Source organism: Aotus nancymaae, unplaced genomic scaffold (assembly GCF_030222135.1).
Source record: "Aotus nancymaae isolate 86718 unplaced genomic scaffold, 86718_ANA_hifiasm-v0.15.2.pri h1tg000016l, whole genome shotgun sequence".
Classification (NCBI taxonomy): domain Eukaryota; kingdom Metazoa; phylum Chordata; class Mammalia; order Primates; family Aotidae; genus Aotus; species Aotus nancymaae.
The window spans coordinates 73,651,279-73,678,905 of record NW_026988428.1 but is presented as its reverse complement, the minus strand read 5'-3'; the positions used below and the strand labels follow the sequence as shown (position 1 = coordinate 73,678,905).

At 35.9% G+C, this 27,627-nt stretch overlaps 1 protein-coding gene across 1 annotated transcript; it reads left to right on the top strand.

Moving 5' to 3' along the window:
* The first annotated feature begins 14,821 nt into the window (after positions 1-14,821).
* KLRC1 (killer cell lectin like receptor C1) lies at positions 14,822-22,081 on the top strand. The gene is made up of 7 exons (XM_012477043.2): positions 14,822-14,903; positions 16,932-17,149; positions 17,541-17,636; positions 18,156-18,209; positions 18,737-18,888; positions 20,474-20,574; positions 21,448-22,081. Exons 2-7 carry the CDS (start codon positions 16,963-16,965, stop codon positions 21,557-21,559), a joined length of 702 nt encoding a protein of 233 aa, XP_012332466.2. The 5' UTR covers positions 14,822-14,903; positions 16,932-16,962; the 3' UTR covers positions 21,560-22,081.
* The last annotated feature ends 5,546 nt before the right edge of the window (positions 22,082-27,627 follow it).

The window sequence follows — 27,627 nt, the reverse complement described above, 5'->3', positions numbered from 1 at the left end:
TGGGGAATTTTATGTTTGCTATTTTCCTTCAGGAAATATTTCATGAATCTTAGCCAGGTGCAAATTGCTACATATGTGGAAATAATGTGAACATTGAACAGTGTAAAAACATTCCTATTTCTCCACATCCTCTCCAGTATCTGTTGTTTCCTGACATTTTAATGATCACCATTCTAACTGGCATGAGATGGTATCTCATTGTGGTTTTGATTAGTATTTCTCAAATGACCAATGATAATGAGCTTTTTTTCATATTTCTTGGCCACATAAATGTCTTCTTTTGAGAAGCATCTGTTCATATCCTTCGCCCACTTTTTGATGAGGCTGTTTGCTTTATTTTTTGTAAATTTGTTTAAATTCTTTGTAGATTCTGGATATTAGTCCTTTGTCAGATGGATAGATTGCAAAAAGTTTTTCCCATTCTGCAGGTTGTCTGTTCACTCTGATGAGAGTTTCTTTTGCTGTGCAGAAGCTCTTTAGTTTGATTAGATCCCATTTGTGAATTTTGGCTTTTGTTGCCATTGCTTTTGCTGTGTTAGTTAATGAAGTCTTTGCCCATGCCTTTGTCCTGAATGGTATTGCCTAGGTTTGCTTCTAGGAGCTTTATGGTTTTAGGTCTTACATTTAAGTCTTTAATCCATCTTGAGTTAATTTTTATACAAAGTGTAAGGAAGGGATCCAGTTTCAGTTTTCTGCATAAGGCTAGCCAGTTTTTCCAACACCATTTATTATTAAATAGGGAATCCTTTCACCATGGCTTGTTTTTGTCAGGTTTGTCAAAGATCAGATGGTTGTAGAGGTGTAGCATTATTTCTGAGGCTTCTATTCTGTTCCACTACATATCTGCTTTGGTACCAATATCATCCTGTTTTGGTTACTGTCGCCTTATAGTATAGTTTGAAGTCAGGAAGTGTGATGTCTCCAGCTTTGTTCTTTTTGCTTAGGATTGTCTTGGCTATATGAGCTCTCTTTTGGTTCCATATGAAGTTTAAAGTAGTTTTTTCTAATTCTGTGAAGAAAGTCAATGGTAGCTTTTGGGAATAGCATTGAATCTACAAATTACTTTGGGCAGTATGTCCATTTCATAATATTTATTCTTCCTATCCATGAGGATGGAATGTTTTTCTATTTGTTCATGTCCTCTCATTATCTTGAGCAGTGGTTTGTAGTTCTTGAAGAGATCCTTCATGTTCCTTGTAAGTTGTATTCCTAGGTATTTAATTCTTTTTGAAGCAATTGTGAATAGGAGTTCATTCATAATTTGGCTCTCTGTCTGTTATTGGCGTATAGGAATGCTTGCGATTTTCGCACATTGATTTTTTATCCTGAGACGTTCCTGAAGTTGTTTATCAGCTTAAGGAGATTTTGGGCTGAGATGATGGGGTTTTCTAAATATACAATCATGTCATCTGCAGACAGAGACAATTTGACTTCCTCTCTTCCTATTTTAAATATCCTTTATTTCTTTCTGTTGCCTGATTACCCTGTCCAGAACTTGCAATACTATATTGAATAGGAGTGGTGAGAGAGGGCATCCTTGTCTTTTGCTGGTTTTCAAAGGAAATACTTCCCGTTTTTGCCCATTCAATATGATATTAGCTGTGGGTTTGTCATAAATAGCTCTTATTATTTTGAGATAATGTTCTATCAACACCTAGTTCATTGAGAGTTTTTAGCATGAAGGGCTGTTGAATTTTATCGAAGGCCTTTTCTGCATCTATTGAGGTAATCATGTGGTTTTTGTCATTGGTTCTGTTTATGTGATGGATTACATTTATTGATTTGTGTTTGTTGAACCAGTTGCATCCCAAGGATGAAGCTGACTTGATTGCGGTGGATAAGCTTTTTGATGTATTGCTGATTCTGTTTGCCAGTATTTTATTAAGGATTTTCACATCAATGTTCCTCAGGGATATTGGCCTGAAATTTTCTTTTTTTTTTTGTTGTGTCTTTGCTGGGTTTTGGCATCAGGATGATGCTGGCCTCATAAAATGAGTTAGGGAGGAGTCCCTCTTTTTGTATTGATTTGGAATAGTTTCAGAAGGAACGGTACCAGCTTCTCTTTGTACCTCTGGTAGAATTCGGCTATGAATCTGTCTGGTCCTGGGCTTTTTTTGGTTGATAGGCTATTAATTACTGCCTCAATTTCAGAACTTATTATTGGTCTATTCAGGGATTTGACTTCTTTCTGGTTTAGTCTTGGTAGAGTGTATGTGTCCAGGAATTTATCCATTTTTTTCTAGATTTTCTAGTTTATTTATTATTAAATACTATAGAGGTGTTTATAGTATTCTCTGATGGTAGTTTGTATTTCTGTGGGACCAGTGATGATATCCCCTTTATCACTTTTTTATTGTGTCTATTTGATTCTTTTCTCTTTTCTTCTTTATTAGTCTGGCTAGCAGTCCATCTATTCTATTAATCTTTTCAACAAATCAGCTCCTGGATTCATTTATTTCTTTGTGTTTCTATCTCCTTCAGTTCTGCTCTAATCTTAGTTATTTCTTGTCTTATGCTAGTTTTTGAATTTGTTAGCCCTTGTTTCTCTAGTTTCTTTAATTGTGATGTTAGGGTGTCAATTTTAGATCTTTTCTCCTTTCTCTTGTGGGCATTTAGTGCTGTAAATTCCCTCTAAACACGGCTTTAGCTGTGTCCCAGAGATTCTGGTACGTTGTATCTTTTTCTCATTGGTTTCAAAGAACTTATTTATTTCTGCCTTAATTTCGTTATTTACTCAGTAATCATTCAGGAGCAGGTTGTTCAGTTTCCATGTAATTGTGTGGTTTTTAGTGAGTTTCTTAATCCTGAGTTCTAATTTGATTGCACTGTGGTCTCAGAGACTGTTTATTATGATTTCTGTTCTTTTGGATATGCTGAGGAGTGTTTTACTTCCAATTTTATGGTCAATTCTAGAATAAATGCAATGTGGTGCTGAGAAGAATTATATTCTGTTGATTTGGGGTGGAGAGCTCTGTAGATAGCTATTAGGTCCACTTGGTCCAGATCTTAGTTCAAGTCCTGAATATCCTTGTTAATTTTCTGTGTCATAAACCTGTCTAATATTGACAGTGGGGTGTTAAAGTCTCCCACTATTATTGTGTAGGAGTCTAAGTCTCTTTGTAGGTCTCTATGAACTTGCTTTATAAATCTGAGTGCTCTTGTATTGGGTGCATATATATTTAGGATAGTTAGCTTTCCTTGTTGCATTGATTCCTTTACCATTATGTAATGCCCTTTTTTGTCTTTTTTGATCTTTGTTGGTTTAAAATCTGTTTTATCAGAGACTAGGATTGCAACCTCAGCTTTTTTTTTTTTTTTTTCCTTTCCATTTGCTTGGTAAATCTTCCTCCATCCCTTTATTTTGAGGCTCTGTGTGTCTTTGCACATGAGATGGGTCTCCTGAATACAGCACACTAATGAGTCTTGACTATCCAATTTGCCAGCCTGTGTCTTTTAATTGGGGTATTTAGCTCATTTACATTTAAGGTTAATATTGTTATGTGGGAATTTGATCCTGACATTATGATGCTAGGTGGTTATTTTGCCCATTAGTTGATGCAGTTTCTTCATAGTGTTGATGGTCTTTACAATTTGGTATGTTTTGCAGTGGCTGGTACCTGTTTTTTCTTTTCCTATTTAGTGTTTCCTTCAGGAGTGTTTGTAAGGCAGGCCCAGTGGTGATAAAATCTTTCAGCATTTGGTTGTCTGTAAAGGATTCTATTTGTCCTTTGCTTATGAAGCTTATTTTGGCTGAATGTGAATTCTGGGTTGAAAATTCTTATCTCTAAGGGTGTTGAATATTGGCTTCCACTCTCTGCCATGGAGGGTGAGCAGAAGGAGGATGGGGTGTTGCTTCACCAGGGAAGTGCAAGGAGCCAGGGGACCTCCTTCCCCCAGATAAAGGAAGACATGAGGGACTGTGCTACCCAGCCCAGATACTACACTTTTGGGTGCTTTTCCCATGGTTTTTGCAATCTGCAGAGCAGGAGATTCCCTCGTGTGCCCACACCACCTGGACCCTGAGTTTTTGTTTTTGTTTTGTTTTTGTTTTTTTGAGACAGAGTCTTGCTCTATCACCAGGCTGGAGTGCAGTGGCACAATCTCAGCTCACTGCAACCTCCACTTCCTGGGTTCAAGCAATTCTTCCGCCTCAGCCTCCCGAGTAGCTGGGACCACAGGCACATGCCACAACTCTGAGTTTTAAGCACAAAACTGGGTGGCTATTTGGGCAGACTCCAAGCTAGCTGCAGGAGTTTTTTTGATACCGCAGTGGAACCTAGAACCCCAGCAAGACAGACCTGCTCACTTCTCTGGAAAGGGGGCTGAAGCCAGGGAGCCCAGTGGTCTCACTCAGCAGGTCCCACTCCCAGGGAGCCCAGTGGTCTCACTCAGCAGGTCCCACTCCCATGGAGCCCAGCAAGCTAAGAACCACTGGCTTGAGATTCTCACTGCCAGCACAGTAGTCTGAACTCAACCTTGGATGATCCAGCTTGGTGGGGGAGGAGCGTCCACCATTACTGAGGCTTTAGTAGGTGGTTTTCCCCTGACAGTGCTAAGGAGGCTGAGAGGTCTAAATTGGCAGCATTCACCACAGCATGGCAAAGTAGCTGTGGCCAGACTGCTTCTCCAGATTCCTCCTCACTAGGCAGAGCATCTCTGAAGGAAAGGTAACAGCCCCAGTCAGGGGCTTACAGATAAACTCCCATCTCCCTGGGACGGAGCACCTGGGGGAAGGGGCAGTTGTGGACTCAGCTTTAGCAGATTTAATCTCCTGTATGTGGTTCTGAAGAGAGCAGCTATTCCTGACAAGAGGGATTCTCCTGGAACAGCACACCAGCTCTGCTAAGAGACAGACTGCCTCCTCAAGTGGGTCCCTGGGCCCCATGAGTCTTGACTGGAAGAGACCTCCCAATGGGGATTGACAGACCCCGCATACAGGACAACTCCAGCTGGCGTCAGGAAAAAATCACAAGCATTCTTATACACCAATAATAGACAAGCTGCTTTACCCCTCTGGGACAAAGCTTCCAAAGGAAGGAGCAGGCTGCTATCTTTGCTCTCCTGCAGCCTCCACTGGTGATACTTAGGGAAAGAGTGTCTGGAGTGGACCTCCAGCAAACTGTAGCAGATCTACAGAAGAGGGGCCTGACTGTTAGAAGTAAAACTAGAAGCAATGGAAAAAACCAATAACATCAACATTAGCAAAAAGGACCCTCCCCACAAAAACCCCATCCAAAGGTCATCAGCCTTAAAGAGTGAAGGTAGATAAATCCATGAAGATGAGGAAAAACCAGCACAAAAACACTGAAAACTCCAAAAACCAGAACGCCTTTTCTCCTTCAAATGATCACAATTCCTCTCCACAAGGGCACAAACTGGATGGAGAATGAGATAGATAAATTGACAGAAGTAGGCAAATCAGTAAATGTAATCCATCACATAAGCAGAACCAGTTACAAAAACCACATAATTGTCACAGTAGATGCAGAAAAGGTCTTCTATAAAATTCATCATCGCTTTATGCTAAAAACTCTCAATAAACTAGGTATTGATGGAACATATCTCAAAATAATAAAAGCTATTTATGACAAACCCACAGCCAATATCATACTGAATGGGCAAAAAAGGGAAGTATTTCCTTTGAAAACCAGCACAAGACAAGGATGCCCTCTCTCACCACTCCTATTTAACACAGTATTGCAAGTTCTGGACAGGGTAATCAGGCAATAGAAAGAAATAAAAGGTATTCAGATAGGAAGAGAGGAAGTCAAATTGTCTCTGTTTGCAGATGACATGACTGTACATTTAGAAAACCCCATTCTCTCAGCCCAAAAACTTCTTAAGCTGATAAGCAACTTCAGCAAAGTCTCAGGATACAAAATCAATATGCAAAATTACAAGCATTCCTATACTTCAATAATAGACAAACAGAGAGCCAAATCATGAGTTAATTCCATTCACAATTGCTACAAAGGGAATAAAATACCTGGGAATTTAACTTTCAGGGAACATGGAGGATCTCTTCAAGAACTACAAACCACTGCTCAAGGAACTAAGAGAGGACACACACACAAAAAAATAGAAAAACAGTCCATACTCATGAACAAGAAGAATCAATATTGTGAAGATGGACATACTGCCCAAAGTAATTTATAGATTCAGTGCTATTACCATCAAGCTACCATTGAATTTCTTCATAGAATTAGAAAAAAAATACTTTAAATTTCATATGGAATGAAAAAAGAGCCTGTATAGCCAAGTCAATCCTAAGCAGAAACAATGAAGCTGGAGGCATCATGCTACCTGTTTTCAAACTATACTGCAAATCTACGGTAACCAAAACAGTATGGTATCGTTACCTAAACAGATATATGTTTAGGAACAGAACAGAGGCCTCAGAAATAACACAATACATCTACAGCCATCTGATCTTTGACAAACCTGACAAAAACAAGCAATGGAGAAAGGATTTCCTATTTAATAAATGGTATTGGAAAAACTGGCTAGCCAACTGCAGAAAACAGAATCTGGACACCTTCCTTACACCTTATACAAAAATTAACTCAAGATGTATTAAAGACTTAAATGTAAAACCTAAAACCATAAAGCCTATAGAAGAAAACCTAGGCAATACCATTCAGGACATAGGCATGGGCAAAGATTTCATAACTAAAACACCAAAAGCAATGGCAACAAAAGCCAAAATTGACAAATGGGGTCTAATTAAACTAAAGAGCTTCTGCACAGGAAAAAAAAAAAAAAAAAAAAAAAAACGAACACCAGAGTGAATAGGCAACCTACAGGATGGGAGAAGATTTTTGCAATCCATCCATATGACAAAGGTCTAATATCCAGAATCTATAAGGAACTTAAGAAAAAAACCAAACAATCTCATCAAAAAGTGGGTGAAGGATATGAACAGACACTTCTCAAAATAAGACAGTTACGTGGCCATCAAGCATGGAAAAAAGCTCATCATCACTGGTTATTAGAGAATGCAAATCAAAATGCAATGAGATGGTATCTCATTGTGGGAACACACACACTCAGATATGAGAAATAATCAAAGCAAGAACTTCAGTAACTCTTAAGGCCAGAATGTCTGCAGACAACTGCCCCAGTTTTCCAACAAGAGTTCTTAACCAGGCTGAGCTGGCTGAAATGACAGAAATAGAATTCAGAATATGGATACAGATGAAAATCACTGAGATTCAAGAGGATAATAAAACCCAATTCAAGGAAACTAAGAATCACAGTAAAGTGATACAGGAGCTGAAGGATGAAATAGCTGGTGTAAAAAAGAATCGAACAGGTCTGACAGAGCTGAATAATGCAACACAAGAATTTTACAATGCAATCACAAGAATTAACAGCAGAGTAAACTAAGCCGAATAAAGAATCTCAGAAGTTGAAGACTGGTTCTCTGAAATAAGACAGTCAGACAAAAATGAAGAAAAAGGAATAAAAAGAAATGAACAAAACTTCTGAGGAGTATAGGATTCCATAAAGAGGCCAATTTTATGACTACTTGAGAGTGGAGGGTAGGAGGAAGGAGAGGAGTAGAAAAGATCACTGTTGGTGATACTTGGGTGATAGAATACTTGGGTGATAAAATAATTTGTAAATAAACCCCCATGACGTGAGTTTACCTATGTAACAAACCCTCACATGTAAATCTAAAATTAAAAGATTTTTTAAAAGACTGCCAAAAGGCTACTAGAACTCATAAATGATCTTAGTAAGGTCTCAGGATATAAAATCAATATATCAAAAGCAATAGCATTCCTATACACTAATAATGTCCAGGCTGAGAGTAAAATACAAAACACAATCACATTTATGATAGCCACAAAAAAATGAAATAATAGAGATACAGCTGACCAAGGAAATAAAAGATCTCTACAAGGAGAATTACAGAATTCTACTGAAATAAATCACAGATAACACAAATTAATGGAAAAACATTCCGAGCTCATGGAATGGAAGAATCAATATTGTTAAAATGGCCATACTGCTTAAGGCAATTTACAGATTCAGTGCAATTCCTATCAAATGACCAATGCCATTCTTCACATAATTAGAAAAAACTATTCTAAAATTCATTTGAAACCAAAAAAGAGCCTGAATAGTTAAAGTAAATCTAAGCAAAAAGAAGAAAGCTGGAGGCACTGCACGTCCAACTTTGAATTTTACTATACGGCTACAGTAATCAAAACAGCATGGTATGGTACAAAGTAGACATGTAGACTAATGGGCAGAATAAAAAAAAAAAAAAACAGAAATAAACCTACACATTTACAGCTAGCTGATTTTCAAAAAGACAGACAAAAAAATAAATGGACCCCCTATCAATAACTATATACACTAGTCCATGGTGTATATATGGCACATTTTCTTTATCTAATCCACCACTGATGAGCATGTAAGTTGATTCTATACCTTTGCTGTTGTGAATAGTGCTGTGATAAAAATATGAGTGCGTGCATCTTTTTGATATTATGATCTATTTTCATTTGCTTATGTTCCTAGTAGTGCAATTGAGGATCAAATGGTAGCTCTATTTGAAGTATTATGAGAAATCTCCATACTGCTTTCCACAGTGGTTAGACTAATTTACATGCCCACCAACAGTGTATTAGCATTTTCTTTTTTCTGCACCCTCACCAGCATCTGTTGTTTTTTGACTTTTAAATAATGGTCATTCTGACTAGTGTGACATGGTATGTCATTGTGGTTTTGATTTGCATTTCTCTGATGATTAGTGATGATATAGCATTGTTGTCAGGGGTAATATTCGAGGTTTATTGTGCCGTGACCACAGAAAACTGGACACAAATACACCAGAGTGAGGTTAAGAGCAGAAATTTAATAGGCAAAAGAAAGAGAAGAGCTCTCTGAACAAGGAGGAGTACTAGAGAAAATAGGTTGCTGCTTCTGCAGTGAAATGTAGAAGGTTTTATAGATGAGTTTGAGGGGGCAGCATCTGATTTACATAGGGCACAAAAGATTGGTCAGATCAGGCATGCAATTTGCATAGCTCTTGAAGAAGCTGGCCACTCCACCCTAATCTTTTATCATGCAGATGGGTCCTTTACCTGGCCTGTGCCATATTGCCTGGTTCTTTACTAGTGACAAAGGAAAGGGAAGATGGAGCCTCCATGTTGAAAGTACCTAGCTTCCAGTTAGCCCCTTTTCTATTGGCACAGCTGCCAGCATTCACCCATGCAAGCTTCCAGCTTGCTTATCTATGTCTGCTGCTTGATTTTTCAGGCTGCTCTTTGCTGGAAAACAAATTATTTGGGTCTGCTTTTTGTTAAAAAGAAAAGCCTTGCCAAGGATTGCTTTATCCTCACTATCTGCCTAATTTCTTTCTAGCTCCTATATCACTGGTATAACTGGCTAGCCATGTGCAGAAGAACTAAACTGAACCCTTGCCTTTCACCATATAGAAGAATTAACTCAAGAGAGATTAAAATTTTAAATGTGATACCTCAATCTGTAAAACTTTTAGAAGAAAACCTAGGAAATACCCTTCTCAATGTCAGCCTTGGCAAACAATCTTTTTTGGCCTGAAAAGCAATGGCAATAAGAACAAAAATTGACAAATCGGACCTAATTAAACTAAAGAGCTTATGCACAGCAAAGTAAACTATTAATGAAATATACAGATAGCCTACAGATGGGAAAACTTATTTGCAAACTATGCATCTGACAAAGGTCTAATATCCAGAATCTATAAGGAATTTAAACAGAACTGTGCTAACCTACCCTGTGTTAGCCTAGCTGACTCCATTTTAGCTGAGAGCCAGACAGGCTCTATCTTAGCCTCCCTCTTCCTGCTATCCCCCTCCCCTGAGTGCATAGCTAGGTCACGCTGTACTCAAGAGGGCTCAGGAATGCACTTGCTGATAAGGTACCGAGTCAAGCCATGCCATCCCTGCTTAGGAATGCGCCCACTGATAGTATGAGAAGCCCCTACACCTGCAACTGCTTATCTTTTAATTTTGCTTGCTCTGCTTCTGTAAAATTTGCTTCGCTAGGCTTCCTCTCTCCTCCTTTAAGCAAGGTATAAAAAGAAGTCAAGCCCCTTCCTTGGGGCCGAGAGAATTTTGAGCGTTAGCCATCTCTAGGTCCGGGCAAATAAAGGACTCCTGATTCAATCTCAGAGTGTGGTGCTTTCTTCCAACTTGCTTGGGTATAACAGAACAACAAGCAGAAAAAAAAAAAAAAAAACCTCATTTAAAAATGGGCAAAGGACATGAACACACACTTCTTAAAAGAAGACATACAAATAGGCAACAAGCATATTAAAAAACACTTATCATCACCAATCATCAGAGAAACTCAAATCAAAACCCCAATGACATACCATCTCACACTAGTCAGAATGGCCACTATTTAAAAGTCAGAAAACAGCAGATGCTTGTGAGGGTGCAGAAAAAAGAAAATGCTAATACACTGTTGGTGGGAATGTAAATTAGTCTAACCACTGTGGAAAGCAGTATGCAGATTTCTCATAATACTTCAAACAGAGCTACCATTTGACCCTCAATTTCACTTCTGGGAATATAAGCAAATGAAAATAGATCACTCTATCTAAAAGATGCGTGCACTAACATTTTTATCACAGCACTGTTCACAACAGCAAAGGTATAGAATTAACTTACGTGCTCATCAGTGGTGGATTGGATAAAGAAAACATGCCATATATACACTATGGACTAGTACATAGCCATAAAAAAGAATAAAACCATGTTCATTAGAGCAACATGAACAGAGCTGGAGGCCACAATCCTAAGCAAATTAATGCAGGAACAGAAAACCAACTATTTCAGGTTCTCACTTATAAGTGGGAGCTAAACACTGAGCACCCATAGACATAAATATGGGAACAATAGACACTGCAGACTACTAGAGGGGAGAGAAGAGCAGGGAAAAGTGGTTCAGAAAACTACCTACTTGGGATTATAATGACTATCCTCTTGCAATATATCCATGTAACAAACCAGCACATGTACTCCCTGTATCTAAAAATAATGTTGAAAGAAAAGAAATTGGGAAAATTCTCCAGGACAATTGATTGGGCAAATATTTTTTATTTTAATTTTTTTTATGTATTATTTTTTTATGAGATGGAATCTCACTCTGTCACCAGGCTGGAATAGAGTGGCATGATCTCAGCTCACTGCAACCTTTGTTTTCTGGGTTCAAGCGATTCTCCTGCCTCAACCTCTCAAGTGGCTAGGACTCCAGGCATACGCTACCACACCCAGCTAATTTTTGTGTTTTTAGTAGAGGTGGGGTTTCACCATATTGACCAGGATGATCTTGATCTCCTGACCTTGTGATCCACCCGTCTCAGCCTCCAAAGTGCTGGAATTACAGGCGTGAGCCACTGTGCCTGGGCTATTCTTTAAGTCTTATCCCACAAGCACAGGAAACCAAAGCAAAAATGAACAATGTGATCACATTAAGCTAAAAAATAAACAAAACTCCCCACAAGATTCTCTTGTCTCAGACTTTTGACAATTTGACTCTGTTGTGCCTCATAAATAGTTCTTTCTGTACTGATCTTGCTTATGATTCATTAAGCTTCATGAATCTGGATTTCCATATCCTTCCCAAGTTAAGAAGGTTTTCAGACAGTATTTCTTTAAATAAAAAATATTTTTGGCCTCTTTTCTCTCTGTTTTTCTGAAGTTTCTATACTTTCTATAACATATTCTTGGTGGTGTCTCAAAGGTCTCTTAGGCTTTTTTTTTTTGCCAATTTTTATTCTTTTTTTTTCTTTTTTTACTCTAATTTGTTAATTTTAAATGACATTCTTTTGAGTTCACTAATTCTTCTGCGTAATCGAGTCTGTTATTGAAACTCTCTATTGACTTATTTATTTATTTCATTGTGTTCTTCAGCTCCAGAATTTTTGTTTGGCTGTTTTTAATGGTTTATGTTTCTTTATTAAATTCTTATTTTGTTCATGTATTTTTGTTTCAGATTTTTTAGTACTCTTCGGCATCTCAGATTTTTTAAGATGATTGTTTTGAATTATCTTAAAGGAAACTTATAGATCTCCATTTATTTGGATCAATTGCTAAAGTTTTATTAGTTTCCTTTGGTGGTGGTGTGTTTGTCTGATACTTTTTTATTTGTTTATCCTTGCACTCATGCCTGTGCATTTTAAAGAGCAGACATCTCAGCCGGGAACGAGCACTTTGGGAGGCCGAGGCAGGTGGATCACGAGGCCAGGAGGTCGAGACCATCCTGGCTAACATGGTGAAATCTCATCTCTACTAAAAATACAAAAAATTAGCTGGGCTTGGTGGCGCGTGCCTGTGCCAGGTACTTGGGAGGCTGAGGCAGGAGAATCGCTTGAACCTGGGAGGTGGAGGTTGCAGTGAGCCGAGATTGCACTACTGCAATCCAGCCTGGGCAACAAAGCAAGATTCTGTCTCAAAAAATAAAAATAAAAATAATAAAAATAAAGAGCAAACATCTCTTTCAGTCTTTACAGGCTGGTTTTGGTAGGTTAAGACCTTCTTCTGTTAGGATCCTGGGCCGATGAGATTGCCTTCAGTATCATGGTTGAATGGGGTTATAGCCAGGTTATATGGTTGCTTCTGGGTCCAGAGGGGGATTTTTGGTTCATGATCCTGTTATTAGGGCTTCTAGCAGGCTTGTATCTTATTTAGTCCTTCAGAGGACAAAACTGACTCTAGAATCATACTGTATAGGGGTGGGGAGTGGATGAGGGTTCACTTCAGGGTCTGCAGATAGTGGGTCTATTATTAGGTGTGTAGTTCAGGGAGAGTTTATCTAGTTTCCTGGGAAGGCTGCTCATGGGTCTCTGGGTGGGTTCTTCAGCCTGTGGCTGAGAGGAGTTAGTACTAAGTCACAAGGTTTCCTCAGGATCTATAGTTGAAAGAAGTGTCTTCATGTCTGTCTCTGGGGTCATGGATGAGTGTGTTTTCTGGCAGGTCTCTGGGCAGGCAGACTGGCTTCAGACTGTAATTGAGGTGGGCTGGAGCTGGCTAACAGGACTGTTTCAAGATCTGAAATAAGACTAAGGTCAGTGCCTATAGGTGCACTGATGATGTCTCTCTCCAGGTCCCTGTGTGGGCAAACTGCTTTCTAGCACAGCTGAGAAGGGTTGAAGCCCTTTTTCTGGCCCATTTCGGGATCTGCTGTGAAACCTAGGACAATGGTCTCCCAGTGGGAACATGGATGTGCATGCCCTCCCTCTGTATCCCTGAATTGGCAAGACTGCTCACAGTCCATAGCTGAGAAGAGTGAGGGTCAAGATTCAAGGCTGTTTCAGAAACTACTGTGGAACTAAAGTCAGCAAACTTATACTGCTGACAAAGATGAATGAGTCACACAGTAATTTCCTGTGATTAACTCAGCCACAGTTGAGAGGGGTTTGAGTGGAGATTCAGGGCCATTTTAGTATCTTCTATGTGACAGAGGTCAGCAAGCATGCCCCAGGGGAACAGATGTATATGTCTCCCAGGAAGTCTCTGTGGGTGAAGGACTGATCTCAAGTTGTGGCTGACTCTAGCTAAAGCCAAGTTAGAGGGTTGTTTCAGGATCCACACTGAGACTACAGTTGGTACACCTACCTCCTGAAACACTAGTGTGTGGGTCTCCTCCTGGACCCCTGGGAAAATGGTTTTGGCAGCATGACCAAGGCCTAATGGGGCTAAAGGCAAGTCCACAGGAGGATGGGTCCCTTTTCAGGTCTGGAGATGGAATCACCACTGGCAAGCTGACACTTGGGTGCAAATCTATTCTCTAAAACAACCCTCCTCCTACATCTTGGGTTCCACGGGCATTTTACAAACTCCTACTTGAATTCCAAAACTCCCTCAAAGGAACTTTTGTCTGTGGATGACTGGAAAATTATTGTTGCTGTGGGGTGTATGTGTTGGGGACCACCTATTCTGCCAATTTGCTGACTTTCTTCCTAATAAGATTTTAAACTTACTTTTTCCCCCATACATAGTTTGACTTGAGTTTTTGTCAATTACAACTAAATGTTTCTATTAAAGTTAAGATAATTTGTTATGGCAGAGGATGAATAAATGAATAATGTAATGAATAGCTGCTCAATATTTCAATCTCTGACATGATGATATATTTCAAAATTGATTAATGTTTTATCTTTCCAAGATACATTTATTTTTATCAAGAGTAATCTGAACATTAAATAATCTGCTTAAAAAAATAAAATTAAACACAAGAATTTAAGAACTAAGAGAAGTTAAGACTATAACTTTGGCAATGATGATTTTTGTGCCAGCTACAATCAATTGAGTAATTACTGCAGTAATTTCTCAGATAATTAGTGAAAAAAATCAGTAGGTATCAGTTCATAATGTTACTATGAGTTTTAGAATGTTTTCCCATTATAATGGAGGTGACATAATAAAATAATATAAAGAAAAGAGGTATGCAATGTTAAGATTTAGCAACCTAGTTTAAAAGATACTCTTAACAAGGTGAGCGTTGGCAATGTTTGTGATCAAGACAGAAAAAAAAAATTCTCAGAGGTACTTGAGAAATTGATGAACTAAATGACATACTTTCAAAGTCGACCTTATACTTTTAATAGACCACATTATCCTATATTTTGGAGGTGTGTGATGAAATAAACTGATTTCAAATAGCCCATGTGTAGAATTTCCTGTTCAAACCTTAGTAACACTTTGATAAGAAATCTACTATTTCCACTCTTGACTCACTCTGAGTCTTCACAGGGCAGTCTGCGAAGATCACAGACACTGTTCGTTCTTGTCCTGGATTTACGCCTTTAAATTTCACCTTTTATTACTCAACTGTAGCAGGCCTTTTTATGAGACTAACCTGACCTCTCCGCTAAAGGATGTGTGTCTTTCTGGGGACAGAAGGTATGTGTTGCTACTCTCGAACGCTCTACTAGCCTACCTCATTTAGTGGATGATTACAAGTGCTCAATATGATGCAACAGAGGCTTAATTAATATACAATAAAATCCAAGTAGAACATTGCTGTCTTCATTTGAATAACTAAGTGTAAAAACCTAAAAAATAAAACATGTTGGATGATTTCTTAAAGTTTTCAAATTATTGTTTGTGGAAAACTAGTAGGTTTGTTAATCAATATAATTTAAATGAAACCTATTAACATCACAATAATGAACAATTAATTTTATATTTTATAATCAGTACATCATGTATCTTTGAATAATCATAATTTATATTTAGTTTAGCCATTATAGATTATCAAAATAAATTAATCAATTGATGAAAGCCAAATACAATTTCTCAGACACGCAGATTAAATAAATAAAAGCAGTTTTTATTTTTAATAAAAATCAGAATGAGGTAGATTACATAAAATGCTAAAAGTAATAGAAAAATCAAAATACTTTTTAAAAATTGGTCAAAATATTGCAAAGAAAGATGTAGCACACGGATATAGGAGACTTATCTGAAGATTTATTTTCCACGCTTTAACAGACATGAATCAGAGACAGTAACATAACAATTGTTACTATCTAATAATTAAAAAGCTAATGCTTATTGAGAACTTTAAGTGCCAGGTTGAGTGGTAAATGTTTTACATGCAATGTTTTTATGTTCTTATTCCCATTTTAGATTAACAATCTGGGTTATTAAACATAGAATAACTTTTTAAAGGTCACACATTATAAGTGTCAAAGCCAGAATTAATTCTAGATCTCACTGACTCCAGAGACCATTGACTGAATGATTTAACTACATTATCTGAAATTTTACAAGTGCTATACAACTAAAGTGGCCTTTACTCACTTTGGCAACCATAAAATGTTTCTATAAGTTTAAATGAAATGTGCTTTAACATAAATTACCTATACTTTCATTTATCATTTTATGGTTTATAATTTAGCCAGGAAATAAATTACCAACACTTCTATAAAATAAGTATTAATGATTTTTGTAGTGTTTGTAATACCATTTAGGTTATGCATAAGTTAACTGTGTCACATAACTTTTTCCGATATATGCAAATATTTAAATTTTTAATAATTTCTTAAAATGTTTCAGCCATTAAGAAAAAAGCCATTTAATACCCCATCAATTTTAATAAATACATGTACGTTACTAAATAAAACTAATTTATTGCAAGAAATTTATATATATATATATATATATATGTCACCCTTACTATTAGTCATGTACAGATCCCATAGTCTCAACCATTACTGGATTCCAAAATTAAAATAAAAAATGAGTGCAGAAGTATCTGTAATACAACATTTTAATTTTTAATACAAGTAGGGTTTGGTATTACATTAAAATATATCTGCAGCATCAGACATTAACTAAGAAATATCTTTTCATTCCTGAACTTCTTTATTCCTTACTAATTTATTGCTTCTCATTGCCCCAGCAATAATATTTTGTCAAATGTAGAAAATCTTTTTTTTTTTTTTTGAGATGGAGTTCCACTCTGTCACCCAGGCTGGCGTGCAATGGCACGATCTCAGCTCAATGCAACCTCCACCTCCAGGGTTCAAGCAATTCTTCAGTCTCAGCTTCCCTAGTAGCTGGAACTACAAGTGCGTGTCACTACGCCCAGCTAATTTTTGTATTTTTAGTAGAAATGGGGTTTCAAGCTATTGGCCAGGCTGGTCTTGAACTCCTGACCTCGTGATCAGCCCACCTTGGCCTCTCAAAGTGCTGAGATCACAGGCATGACCCACTACGAGCTTGGCCCTAGAAAATCTTTAAAAAAAAAACAAACAACTATTTCCCATAAGAAGCTTGTTTAAGCTGGAAGAAAATTAGAGAAAGAAGTTTAGATTCTTTAATGCAAAATGAGCTCCAATACTTGTTCTCCACCTCACCCTTTTAACTGCACTAGAGATCTTGTATATAAACCATTAATCAACTTCTTAACTACTGTTATTATAGAGCACAGTCCCTGACATCACACACTGCAAAGATGGATAACCAAGAAGTGATCTACTCTGACCTGAATCTGCCCCCAAACCTAAAGAGGCAGCAGCGAACACCTAAGAGCAATGAAAACTCCATGTTAGTAACTGAACAGGAAATAACCTATGCGGAATTAAACCTTCAAACAGCTTCTCAGGATTTTCAAGGGAATGACAAAACCTATCACTGCAAAGGTAAAGCATTGAAAAGCTCCTCAATATAACAGTCTAGGATGTGCAGCTTGGGGTACAGGGATACGTGGGGAAAGAGCAGGGAGTGCTTACATATTTTCTATTTGCGAAGATCAGAATTCCAAGTGGAGATATGTGATTTCAATATAAAATATGAAGACTGATTTAACTCATTTTTGAAATTTATAGTCTTTGTCCAATAATTCATGGAGCATTATTTTTACTGAAATGCAATAGTATATTATTCTGAAAGAAAGATTACAATATGACATGAGGGTTTGGGGCCCAAGCTTCTCTGTATGATCCTCGTGCATTCAAGTTCTCTTGTCTGGGAATCTTCTAAACAACTGTATCCACCTCTCCTTTTGCACGGTTCTCATTTCTCTCCCTGCAGATTTACTGTCAGCTCCAGAGAAGCTCATTATTGGGATCCTGGGAATCATCTGTCTTCTCTTAATGGCCTCTGTGATAACGATAGTTGTTATTCCCTGTAAGTCTATTTTAGAAGATTACAAGGAAAATTTTCACATTAATGATTGAATATGCCCCTAAACATTTCATATTTTCAGGGAACAGTATTCTCATTGTAAAGTATATATTTGGACTAAATGTGGAATGGTTATTCTGAATTTGTCGAAGAATAAATGAAAGAATAATTGTTGAAAGTATTTGCTTCTGATTCAATTATGTGTATATATTTGTATTTCATAACTCAAAAATATGTTCTAGGGGTCTGAAAAATCTTACTGAGAAATAGAAATTAATTTCTGAAAGTAGTTAAATCACAAACTATAAGAACTATACGAGATGGTGAAATTTGATTCTTTAGATCTATGAAATACTTTTGTAAAAAAAAAACCATCATTACTTTATCAAAATTTTTCTTAAAATCAATTTTATTCTATATTATTCTAACTCTAAATAATATAACAAATTTCAAACAAAAATTAAAATTTTTCTGATTGATTTAGATGCTAATTTTTTACAAATATTGCTTTATTTTTTCTAGCTACATTAACACAGAAGCACAACAATTCTTCCCAGAATACAAGAACTCAGAAAGGTACATAATAATTTTTAAAGTTCTAATATTGTACAGTTTTTTTCTTGATCTCAGGCTGTGCAAAAATAGAATTTGGGGTGATAAATAAGTTATAAAAATTGGCAATAAATGTTCATAAATAAAGATGAGGGCATTACCTTGTCATTAACTATAAGTCAAATCACTATACTTTCTTTTGTCTGTTGCGTTCAAATTATTATTGCTATAATATGATAAGATACAAGTTATTATTATTATTTTTTTTAAAGCAGCTTGTTTTGTTCATTGCTTTTCAAGACACGTATAGAGTGGATTTTTGTTTGCTGGTTTGCTTTATATGGGAACACAATTAGGAGATGAAAGGCTGACCCTTTATTGTGCATGTGTGTATAAGTGACTGGGTATTTTAAAAGTACATATTTACCAGCCTGTGAGGATGGATAGATATGTTGCATACATGTAGCTTTATGCCTTTGCAAATATGTTAAATAATTTTTATTTTTAAAAATTCATGTTGTTCTGGATAGTAATTCCTGCTCTTTATTTAGCATATCGTTGTAACCATTGTCCAGAGGAGTGGATTATGTATTCCAACAGTTGTTATTACATTGGTAAGGAAAAAAGAACTTGGGAAGAGAGTTTGCTGGCCTGTGCTTCGAAAAAGTCCAGTCTGCTTTCTATAGATAATGAAGAAGAAATGGTAAGGTGTAAATGTTTTAAACACTTTATGAAAAGCTTATTTCAGTCAATAATATATTTGTAGAAATCATATATGTATATATATATTTAGCTTATATATTTTTAAGTCTGTGTAATATTCAATAGTTTGACTTAATAGTGTTTTAAAATTCGTATACTGCTAATGTATTTTGATAATTTTCAGTTTTTGCTTTTCATGGAAAACCATGCTTCTGTAAATGCTTTGAATCCACAATAAATTTTGCTATCTAAGTTTATCAAGCAAGATATGATCTGGTCATGCAGATTGATCACAGAGTGAATGAACTCATGTGATACAAGCCAGATCACAAAACAAGTTCCAGCTCCAGCAGTTCCACCCATGTGTATGCCCTCATCACTTATCCTGACTCCTCTCCAAAACACTGTCTTGACTTTCAATGTTATAAATAATATTTGTCTGTTTTTGAATTTATATAAAGGGAATCATACAATGTGAATTTTCTTATCTGTCGTTTTCACTCCTATCTGATATTTGTGCAATTCCTTCATATTATTGCAGTTATCAGTAGTTTGTTACTGTTCACTGCTATACTATATACAAAGAACACTAACAATCCATTCAGTCCTGTGTCTCTGGATGGGGAAGTGAGTCTCATGTCCTCAAAGACAAAGAGGAACCTGGATGGTGCACTGATAGTCACGGGGTCCCTTTGCTGATCCTCCTCACAGACACCCTGGTGTCTATTGGTATGAGAAGGAAGCACTTCCTCTGGCTCCTAATTGGTAGCAGATCTCCTGGTAGATCATCCTTGCCATTGGTACCAGCCTCACCTGGTGTTGTGGAGGGGACTCTTCAATACACAGCAGAAGTGAGCTTTTCTGAGCCTCCTCCCATTGCCAGGTCGGGTGCTGGGAAACAGCAGACCTACGTCACCTTCTTCTGGGTGGAGAACTTAACATGCTCCCTTGGACACTTGGTTGATCCCCAATGCTAGGGTTCCAGACAATTTCATCTTTCTCTTTCCAACTTTCAGAGTTTTCCATTGCTTTTGTCTTTCATTAATCCCAGAGTTTAAGTTGTTTTTAGTAGGGAGTAGCAGAGAGGAAGTAGCAGAAAGGGACATTTCTATACCACCTGGTCAGGACCACTGTTATTCCACCAAACTGAATCAGATAAAAGTGAGGGTTTATCTAGTTAAAGAATGGTGTGGTGCCCAGAAAACCCAATCTGTAGCTTCTATGTCATTTATTTCTGAATGACCACCCCTCTATTCTCTTCTAAGTCTACAACTCCGAGAAATATAGTACAAAAGTAGGTTGATTTAGTCACAGTATCTGGAGGAATAAATGCACAGTATCAGGAAACTCATAAAGCCTTGCTGTGTTTATTCTGCCAATTGGGGTAACTATTATATTGCAAGAATTAAAATTTTTAAATTAACATGAGAAGAATGAAACTACTACTGAAGAGTTCATTTAAATCAAAATTACAAACATATATGAAAGTTTTTGGCCTTGCCAATAGTGGTTTTCAACTTTAATATACTGTTTTTATAATGTTTTCATAATTGTTATTTAAGTGAAAATTCTTTATTTTCTTTCAGAAAGTTCTGGCTGCCATTTCAGCTCCCTCATGGATTGGTGTGTTTCGTAACAACAGTCATCATCCATGGGTGTCAATAGACGGTTTGACTTTCAACTATATGTAAGTTGTTTTGTATGTTGCTATATAAAAAAACACATATAAAGGATAAATTCAGAAGAATAATATGAATAAATTTATGTGGAATCATAGACATGAAGAAAGATGTGGAAAGTTAGTGAGATTGTGATATAAATATTTTACAATAGACCATCATGGTTCGTGTATGTCTACCCACTCATTAGTCAGCTAGTACCCTTCTTGGTTATCAGATGGACCAGGGGTGTCCAATCTTTGGCTTCTGTGGGCCACATTGGAAGAATTGTGTTGGGCCACATATAAAATACACTAACACTAATGATAGCTGATAAACTAAAAATAAATTGCAAAAATACCTCAGAACGTTTTAAGAACGTTTATGAATTTGTCCTGGGCCACATTCAAAACTGTCCTGGGCCACATGTGGCCCATGGGCTGCAAGTTGGACAACCTTGAGATGGACAATCAGGAAATTGTGGTGCTTGTTTTGTTAAAAAGTCACCCTTATTTTACTTAAGAATATCCTCAAAGCACAAGAGTAGTGCTGTTGGCGTATTGCTATAATTGTTTTTTATCAGTATTATATTTGTCCGTCTCTTGTGCCTAATTTATTAAACTTCATCATAGTTGTGAATGTGTAAAGAAAACATAATCTCTCTATAGGGTCTGTACTATCAGCTGTTTCAGGCATTCAATGGCATCTTGAAACATATCCCCCATGGATGAAGGGAGGCTGCTATATTGCGTTTTTAGAATAATAACATTTGCTAATATTATATGAAAAAGTTTATTACCCTTTTCCATAAAATTATTTTCTTACAGTACATGGAAAATGCTCTTGACTCATGAATCATTTGCATAAAATGTAATAAAATTATGGATTTTTCTCCATTACAGGATAAAAGACTCAAATAATGAGGAACGTAACTGTGCAATGCTGCATGTAGATGGACTTAAATCAGAGCCATGTGTATCTTCAATAATATATCATTGTAAGCGTAAGCTTTAGAATTAAAGCATTTGAGTTTGCAGTACATCAGATAAATTTTATATTTCTTAAAATAGAGATAATATTATGATTGCAAAAATTTTAAAATGAATTATGTTATTTGCTCCCATAATAAGAAAATTCTGAATCAATTATTGAAATAGGATATGCACAATTACTAAAGTACAGATCTCCCAGGATTTGTGCTAGGCTCATATTGCTCAACATGATGTTTGTGGCGTTCAGCCTTTCTTAAAGGTGCATATTATGTGAGTCAGTTTACATGAACTATCAAGAACAGGCAAATGCATGGAGACAGAAAGTAGAGTAGTGGTTGCCAATGCCTAAAGGAGATTGAAACAGGAGGTGGCCACTAATTGCTAGAACGTTTCTTTGTGTCACGATGAAAACTTTCTAATTCAGTAGTGGTGATGGTTGTAACTTTGTGAATATACTAAAAATCACTGAGTTTTAATCATTATAAGTGGATGAAATTTATGCTATGTACATGACACTTCAATAAATCTGTCCAGAAAAAAAAAATCCTCCCATAAGAACATCTGTGACTGCATTTATTCTCTAAAGTAATTTTTAAAGATTAGCTTCTTTATAGTGTTGACTTTTCTAATCAATATAAAGTGTTTCCTTCAATGTACTGTGTTACCTTTAATTTCTCTCTGTCATATTTTGGGGGATTGAAGTCGTACAGAAATGTAGACATTTTATATTCATGCTTTTGTAAATAGCATCCTGATTTTAAAATTCTCTTTAGTAATTTTTGTTGTTGTAAATAGAAATAAAATTGAAGTCATCTTGATTTTGTAACTACTTTTTCCACTAATTTTATGTATTTAAATCTATTATGTCAAGTATGATTTTTTTCTGGGTGTTCTATATAAACAGTAATTTTATCTGCAAGTCATGACACTTTTTTTTTTTATCCATGTGCCATAACTTATTTTAATTTTAATTTATTTTCACTGGCCATAGTTGAATAGAAGGTACAAAGTTCTGTGTATATTGTATGTATCATTTTTTTGTGTTTTGGCAAAAAATACTTCAACATATTATTCATATTTATAAAGTTTGGTGTTTTTCTCATAGTGAAGTAGTTTTATAATATTCCTATTTTCTAACAATTGTTATTTTCTAACAATTTCTATCAATTGTTGTAACATTTTTATTATTTTTGAATCAGTTGGAATGATATGTTTTCTTTTATAACATTTTATAAACTATTTTTATTTCTTTTAAATGTTAAACTACTATTTGTTTCTGAAATAAGTCCATGTTGATCCTTGTATATTTCCCTTTATAAAATATCAGTGCATATATGTTTTATCTAAGGTAAGATTTATTTCTTCATCCATGTCCACAAGGATATTTGACCATGTTTTTATTTATAGCTATTTACTTGAAAGGTTTTGGTATCAAGGCTATCTTGGGAAGAATTTCTCTTTTTCTATAACCTGGAGGTATTTGTTGAGAGTACTGCTTTATTTTCAAATGTTATCATTCACTAGTAATGTCATCTGAGTTTGTAGACTATTTTTGTAGGAAAGTTTGTGTCTAAACTGAATTTCTTTAATACATGTAGGATACACTCAGATTTCTATTTGAGGTACTGCATTTGGTAATGCGTATTTTTAAGAATTTTCTATTTCATATAGACATTAAAATATAATGATAATAGAGTTTTATCGTGTGTAAATAACTGTAAAGACCAAAATGGTATTTCCATATAATGTAGAAATAGGCCAGTTGTGGTGGCTCAAACCTTTAATTCCAGCACTTTGGGAGGCATCACTTTGATAAGTGCGCAGCCCTTATCAATGTTTAAAAATGTTAAATTTGTTATTTTTGTGGATACATTGGTGGGTATATATTTTTGGTAGTCTTTCATCAAATTTTAAAAGTATTTTCAGTAAAAATATTTTGCCTTGCTGTTCTCTCTATTGTAACATTATTCTTTAACATGATTTTTTTACTGTTTATTCATTTCTTTCTTATATATCACTTGTATTTAATTTCAGCTTTTCTATTTTTAATTTCTTTCAGTGCATTTGCAGGTAATTTTTCATGTCATCTGTTATAATATATGTACATTGAGGGCAATCAGTTTTTACAAGGAAGAATTTTGTTCCTTTTCTTTATAATTCATATAAAAATTATGATTATTCATTTTGATAATTTCTTTCACCCATGTTATTTACACATGTATTACTGAATTTAAAACCACGTAAGGTTGTCAGATTCTTTTTATTGACTTCTGTCATAGGTAAACTATAGTTAGAACATTTTCTATGAAGCTGGAAATATTCTTCATCTTTGTATACAAAGATGTGACTAGTGTGCTGAGGAACTGTTTTTAAATGTTATTTATTTTTTATTAATTAATGTTGAATTAGAATAGCTATATTTTAACTGTCCACTGGCCAAGCTTGGCAAGTGGTACTACGTTGAAATCATAGTCCTATATTTTATACTAATATGCTTAGAGTTATGAGATTATGGTGTATTGGGAAAAATATCATGTGAAATTAAATGTGTGTGAGTATGTGCATATGAGTGATGATTATTTGTCTAGTTTATATCTTTCTATAGGCTCACTGGCCTATTTGTGTGTTAACCAGTGAGAGAAAAGTGTTTAAAATCCCATTTATGATTGTTTACTTATTTGCTTCACTCAATTATATGTTGAACTTGCATCATTAGGTACATGCAATGACAAAAATATATATTACTATTTGTTTGGAAAACTAATCTAACATTAGGAAGCATGCTTCCCCAATTCCTGTAAAGGGCTTGCCTTATATTAAGACAGCACATTACCTGTAGTAGTGTTCTACCAGTTTGTGATGGAGGGTACATTTTAAAAAATTTTTTATCTTCATCTTTTCTTTTTTAAATATTTTAATTTTAATTTCAGTGGGCACATAGTAGGCGTATATGTTTATGTGGTGTATAAGCTGTTTTGAGACAGGCATTCAATGCTTAATAATGACATCACGTAAAAAATGGTGTATCCATCTCCCTAAGCAGTTATCCTTTGTGTTATAAACATTCTTATATATAATTATAGTCTTTTGTTATTTTTAAATGTACAATTAAGTTATTATTGAGTATAGTCACCCTGTTGTGCTATCAAACACTAGGTCTTATTCATCCTTTCTATTTTTTGTACCCATTAACTATCCCCACCTCTCTACTACCACATTTCCCCTCTTCTTCTCAATCTCTGGTAACCATCCTTCTACTCTCTCTCTCCGAGTTCAATTGTTTTGACTTTTAAATCCCAGAACTAAGTGAGAACATGTGATGATTGTCTTTTTTATTTAACATAATGACCCCTGGTTCCATTCATGTTGTAGCAAATGACAGGCTTTCATTCTTTTTTATGGCTGAATAGTACTCCATTGTTTATATAGACCACATTTTCTTTATCCATTCATCTGTCAGTGGACACTTAGGTAACTTCCAGATCTTAGCTATTGTGAACAGTGCTGCAACAAACATGGGAGTACAGATATCTCTTAGATATACTGATTTTCTTTGTTTTAGGTATGTACTTGGCAGTGGAATTGCAGGATCATATAGCAGCTCTACTTCTATATTCATTTTTCTTTATGCTTACATGAAAGGAATGTCTCGAAAAGACAAACAGTTATTATAGAATATATACATTCTTTGCTTTTAAATTCAAATTACTCCATACTTAATAATCAATTTGTAAAATGGAATTATGCATTTTATTTGTATATAAAAATATATAAATACAGTTATTAATTGTAACTGAATTTTTATTACATTCTGATTGAACATTACCAAGTGTTTAAATCTGTTGTTCCCTTATCTTTTCATAATAAATATATATACGTACACATACATACATTTTTTTCGGACAGTCTCGCTCTGTCACCCAGGCTGCAGTGCAAAAGGCACAGTCTCGGCTAACTGCAGCCTCCGCCTTCTGGGTTCAAGTGATTCTTCTGTCTCAGCCTCCTGAGTAGCTGGGACTATAGGCATGCACCAGCACACCTGGTTAATTTTCATATTTTTAGTAGAGATGGGGTTTCACCACGTTGGCCAGGGTGGTCTCAATTTCCTGACCTCATGATCTGCCCACCTCGGCCTCCCAAAATGCTGGGATTACAGGCATGAGCCACCATGTCTGGCCCATAATAAATACTTTGACTGTTTACTTTCCACATACAAACTTGTTAATGTAATACAATTTACACCAAACCTGCTGGCTGCTTGATCTTGGACCTCCCTGCTCTCTGAACTGTGAGTAATATATCTGCGTGGTTAATAAATTGCTTGGTTTGTGATATTTTATTATACCAATACAAACAAAGTAAGATTGCTCTCTATTTTATTTACCAATTAGCCTGTATCTGCTCCCCGAATTCTAATTCAAATATTTATTTTAATGTTGGAAACTTTGTCATTAATATACTATCTATTCAATATCCATAGAGGTATATCCACATAATTCCTTTACTTTAAGTCTTCTTTTTGGATATCCAAGTTTTCATTGGGAAGATGTGCTTAATCTAGTGAAGATATTTAAATTTTATTTTCTTTATTTAGAGTTAGTAATAACTAATTCATTCTAATTTTTTAAAATTCCTTGAAAATCATTTTAGTTCATGTTACATTAAAAGTATATTTTCACTTCTGATTGACTTCCAACTTACCCATAACTCACAGGAAACTAGATATTGTCATTATTTGCAGTAGTCACAGTAATATATATTTAGGTTCTGTGTTAGTCAGGGTTCTCCAAACAGACAGAACTAATAGGATACATGTATATATGAAAGGGAGTTTATTAGAGAGAATTGGCTCACACAATCACAAGGCAAAGTCCCACAGTAGGACATCTGCAAGCTGGGGAAGGAAGAACTAGCAGTGGCTCAGTCCAAGTCAAAAGCCTCAAAAGCAGGGAAGCCAAAAGTGCAGCCTTCAGTCTGTGGCCAAAGGCCCAAGAGCCCCTATAAAACCACTGGTGTAGTGCAAGAGTCCAAAGGCTGAAGAACCTGGAGTCTGATGTCCAAGGGCAGGAAGAATGGAAGGAAGCATCCAGCACAGGAGAAAAATGAAATCCGAAAGACTCATCAAGCCAGCTTACCCCACCTTCTTCTACCTGCTTTGTTCTACTTGCTCTGGCAGCCATTAGATGGTGCCCACCCACACTGGGGATAGATCTTCTTCACCCAGTCCACTGACTCAAATGTCAGTTTCCTCTGGCCACACCCTCACAGACACACCCAGAAACAACATTTCACCAGCTATCTAGGCCCTTCAGTCCAATCAAGTTGACACCTAATATTAACCATCACAAGTTCTCTGTGTGTGTGTGTGTGTATTTACATCATATAAATATAAATATAAATATAAATATATACACATCATATATAGTAAATTCTAACTACTCCAGTTATTTTGTGTAGTTTTTGTTTCGTTTTCATGTATTTATTGTGCCTTTGTATAAGCATAAACTTCAACAAAGTTAAATGCTCAAACAGTAGAAACCCTTATTATTTTGATTAACAAAGAACATGATACACAGTCATGTGCCACAGAATGATGTTTTGGTCAATGGCAGACTGCACATAGATAGTGGGCCCACTAGATTATAATGAAGCCAAAAAATTCCTATCACTTAGTGATGTCATAGCAATAGTTGCAGTTCAGTGTATTATTCACACGTCTGTGGTGATGCTGGTGTAAACAAATTACTGTGCTGCCAGTGGAATAAAAGTATAGCACATACAATTACATACACTACATTATGTTTGATAATGATAAGTGACAATGTTATTGGTTTATGTATTTACTATAGTATACTATATTATTATTATTATAAAATTATTATTTTATTATAAAATTATTATTTTAGAGTGTACTCCTTCTACTTCTACAAAAACAGTTGCCTGAAAAACAACTTTGGGCAGGTCCTTCAGGAGGAATTCCAGAAGAAGACATTGTTACCATAGGAGAGGACAGCTCACATGTGTTATTGCCCCAGTGGCCAAGACGTGGAGGGGACGACAGTGATAGTGATCTTGCTGACACTGTGTAAG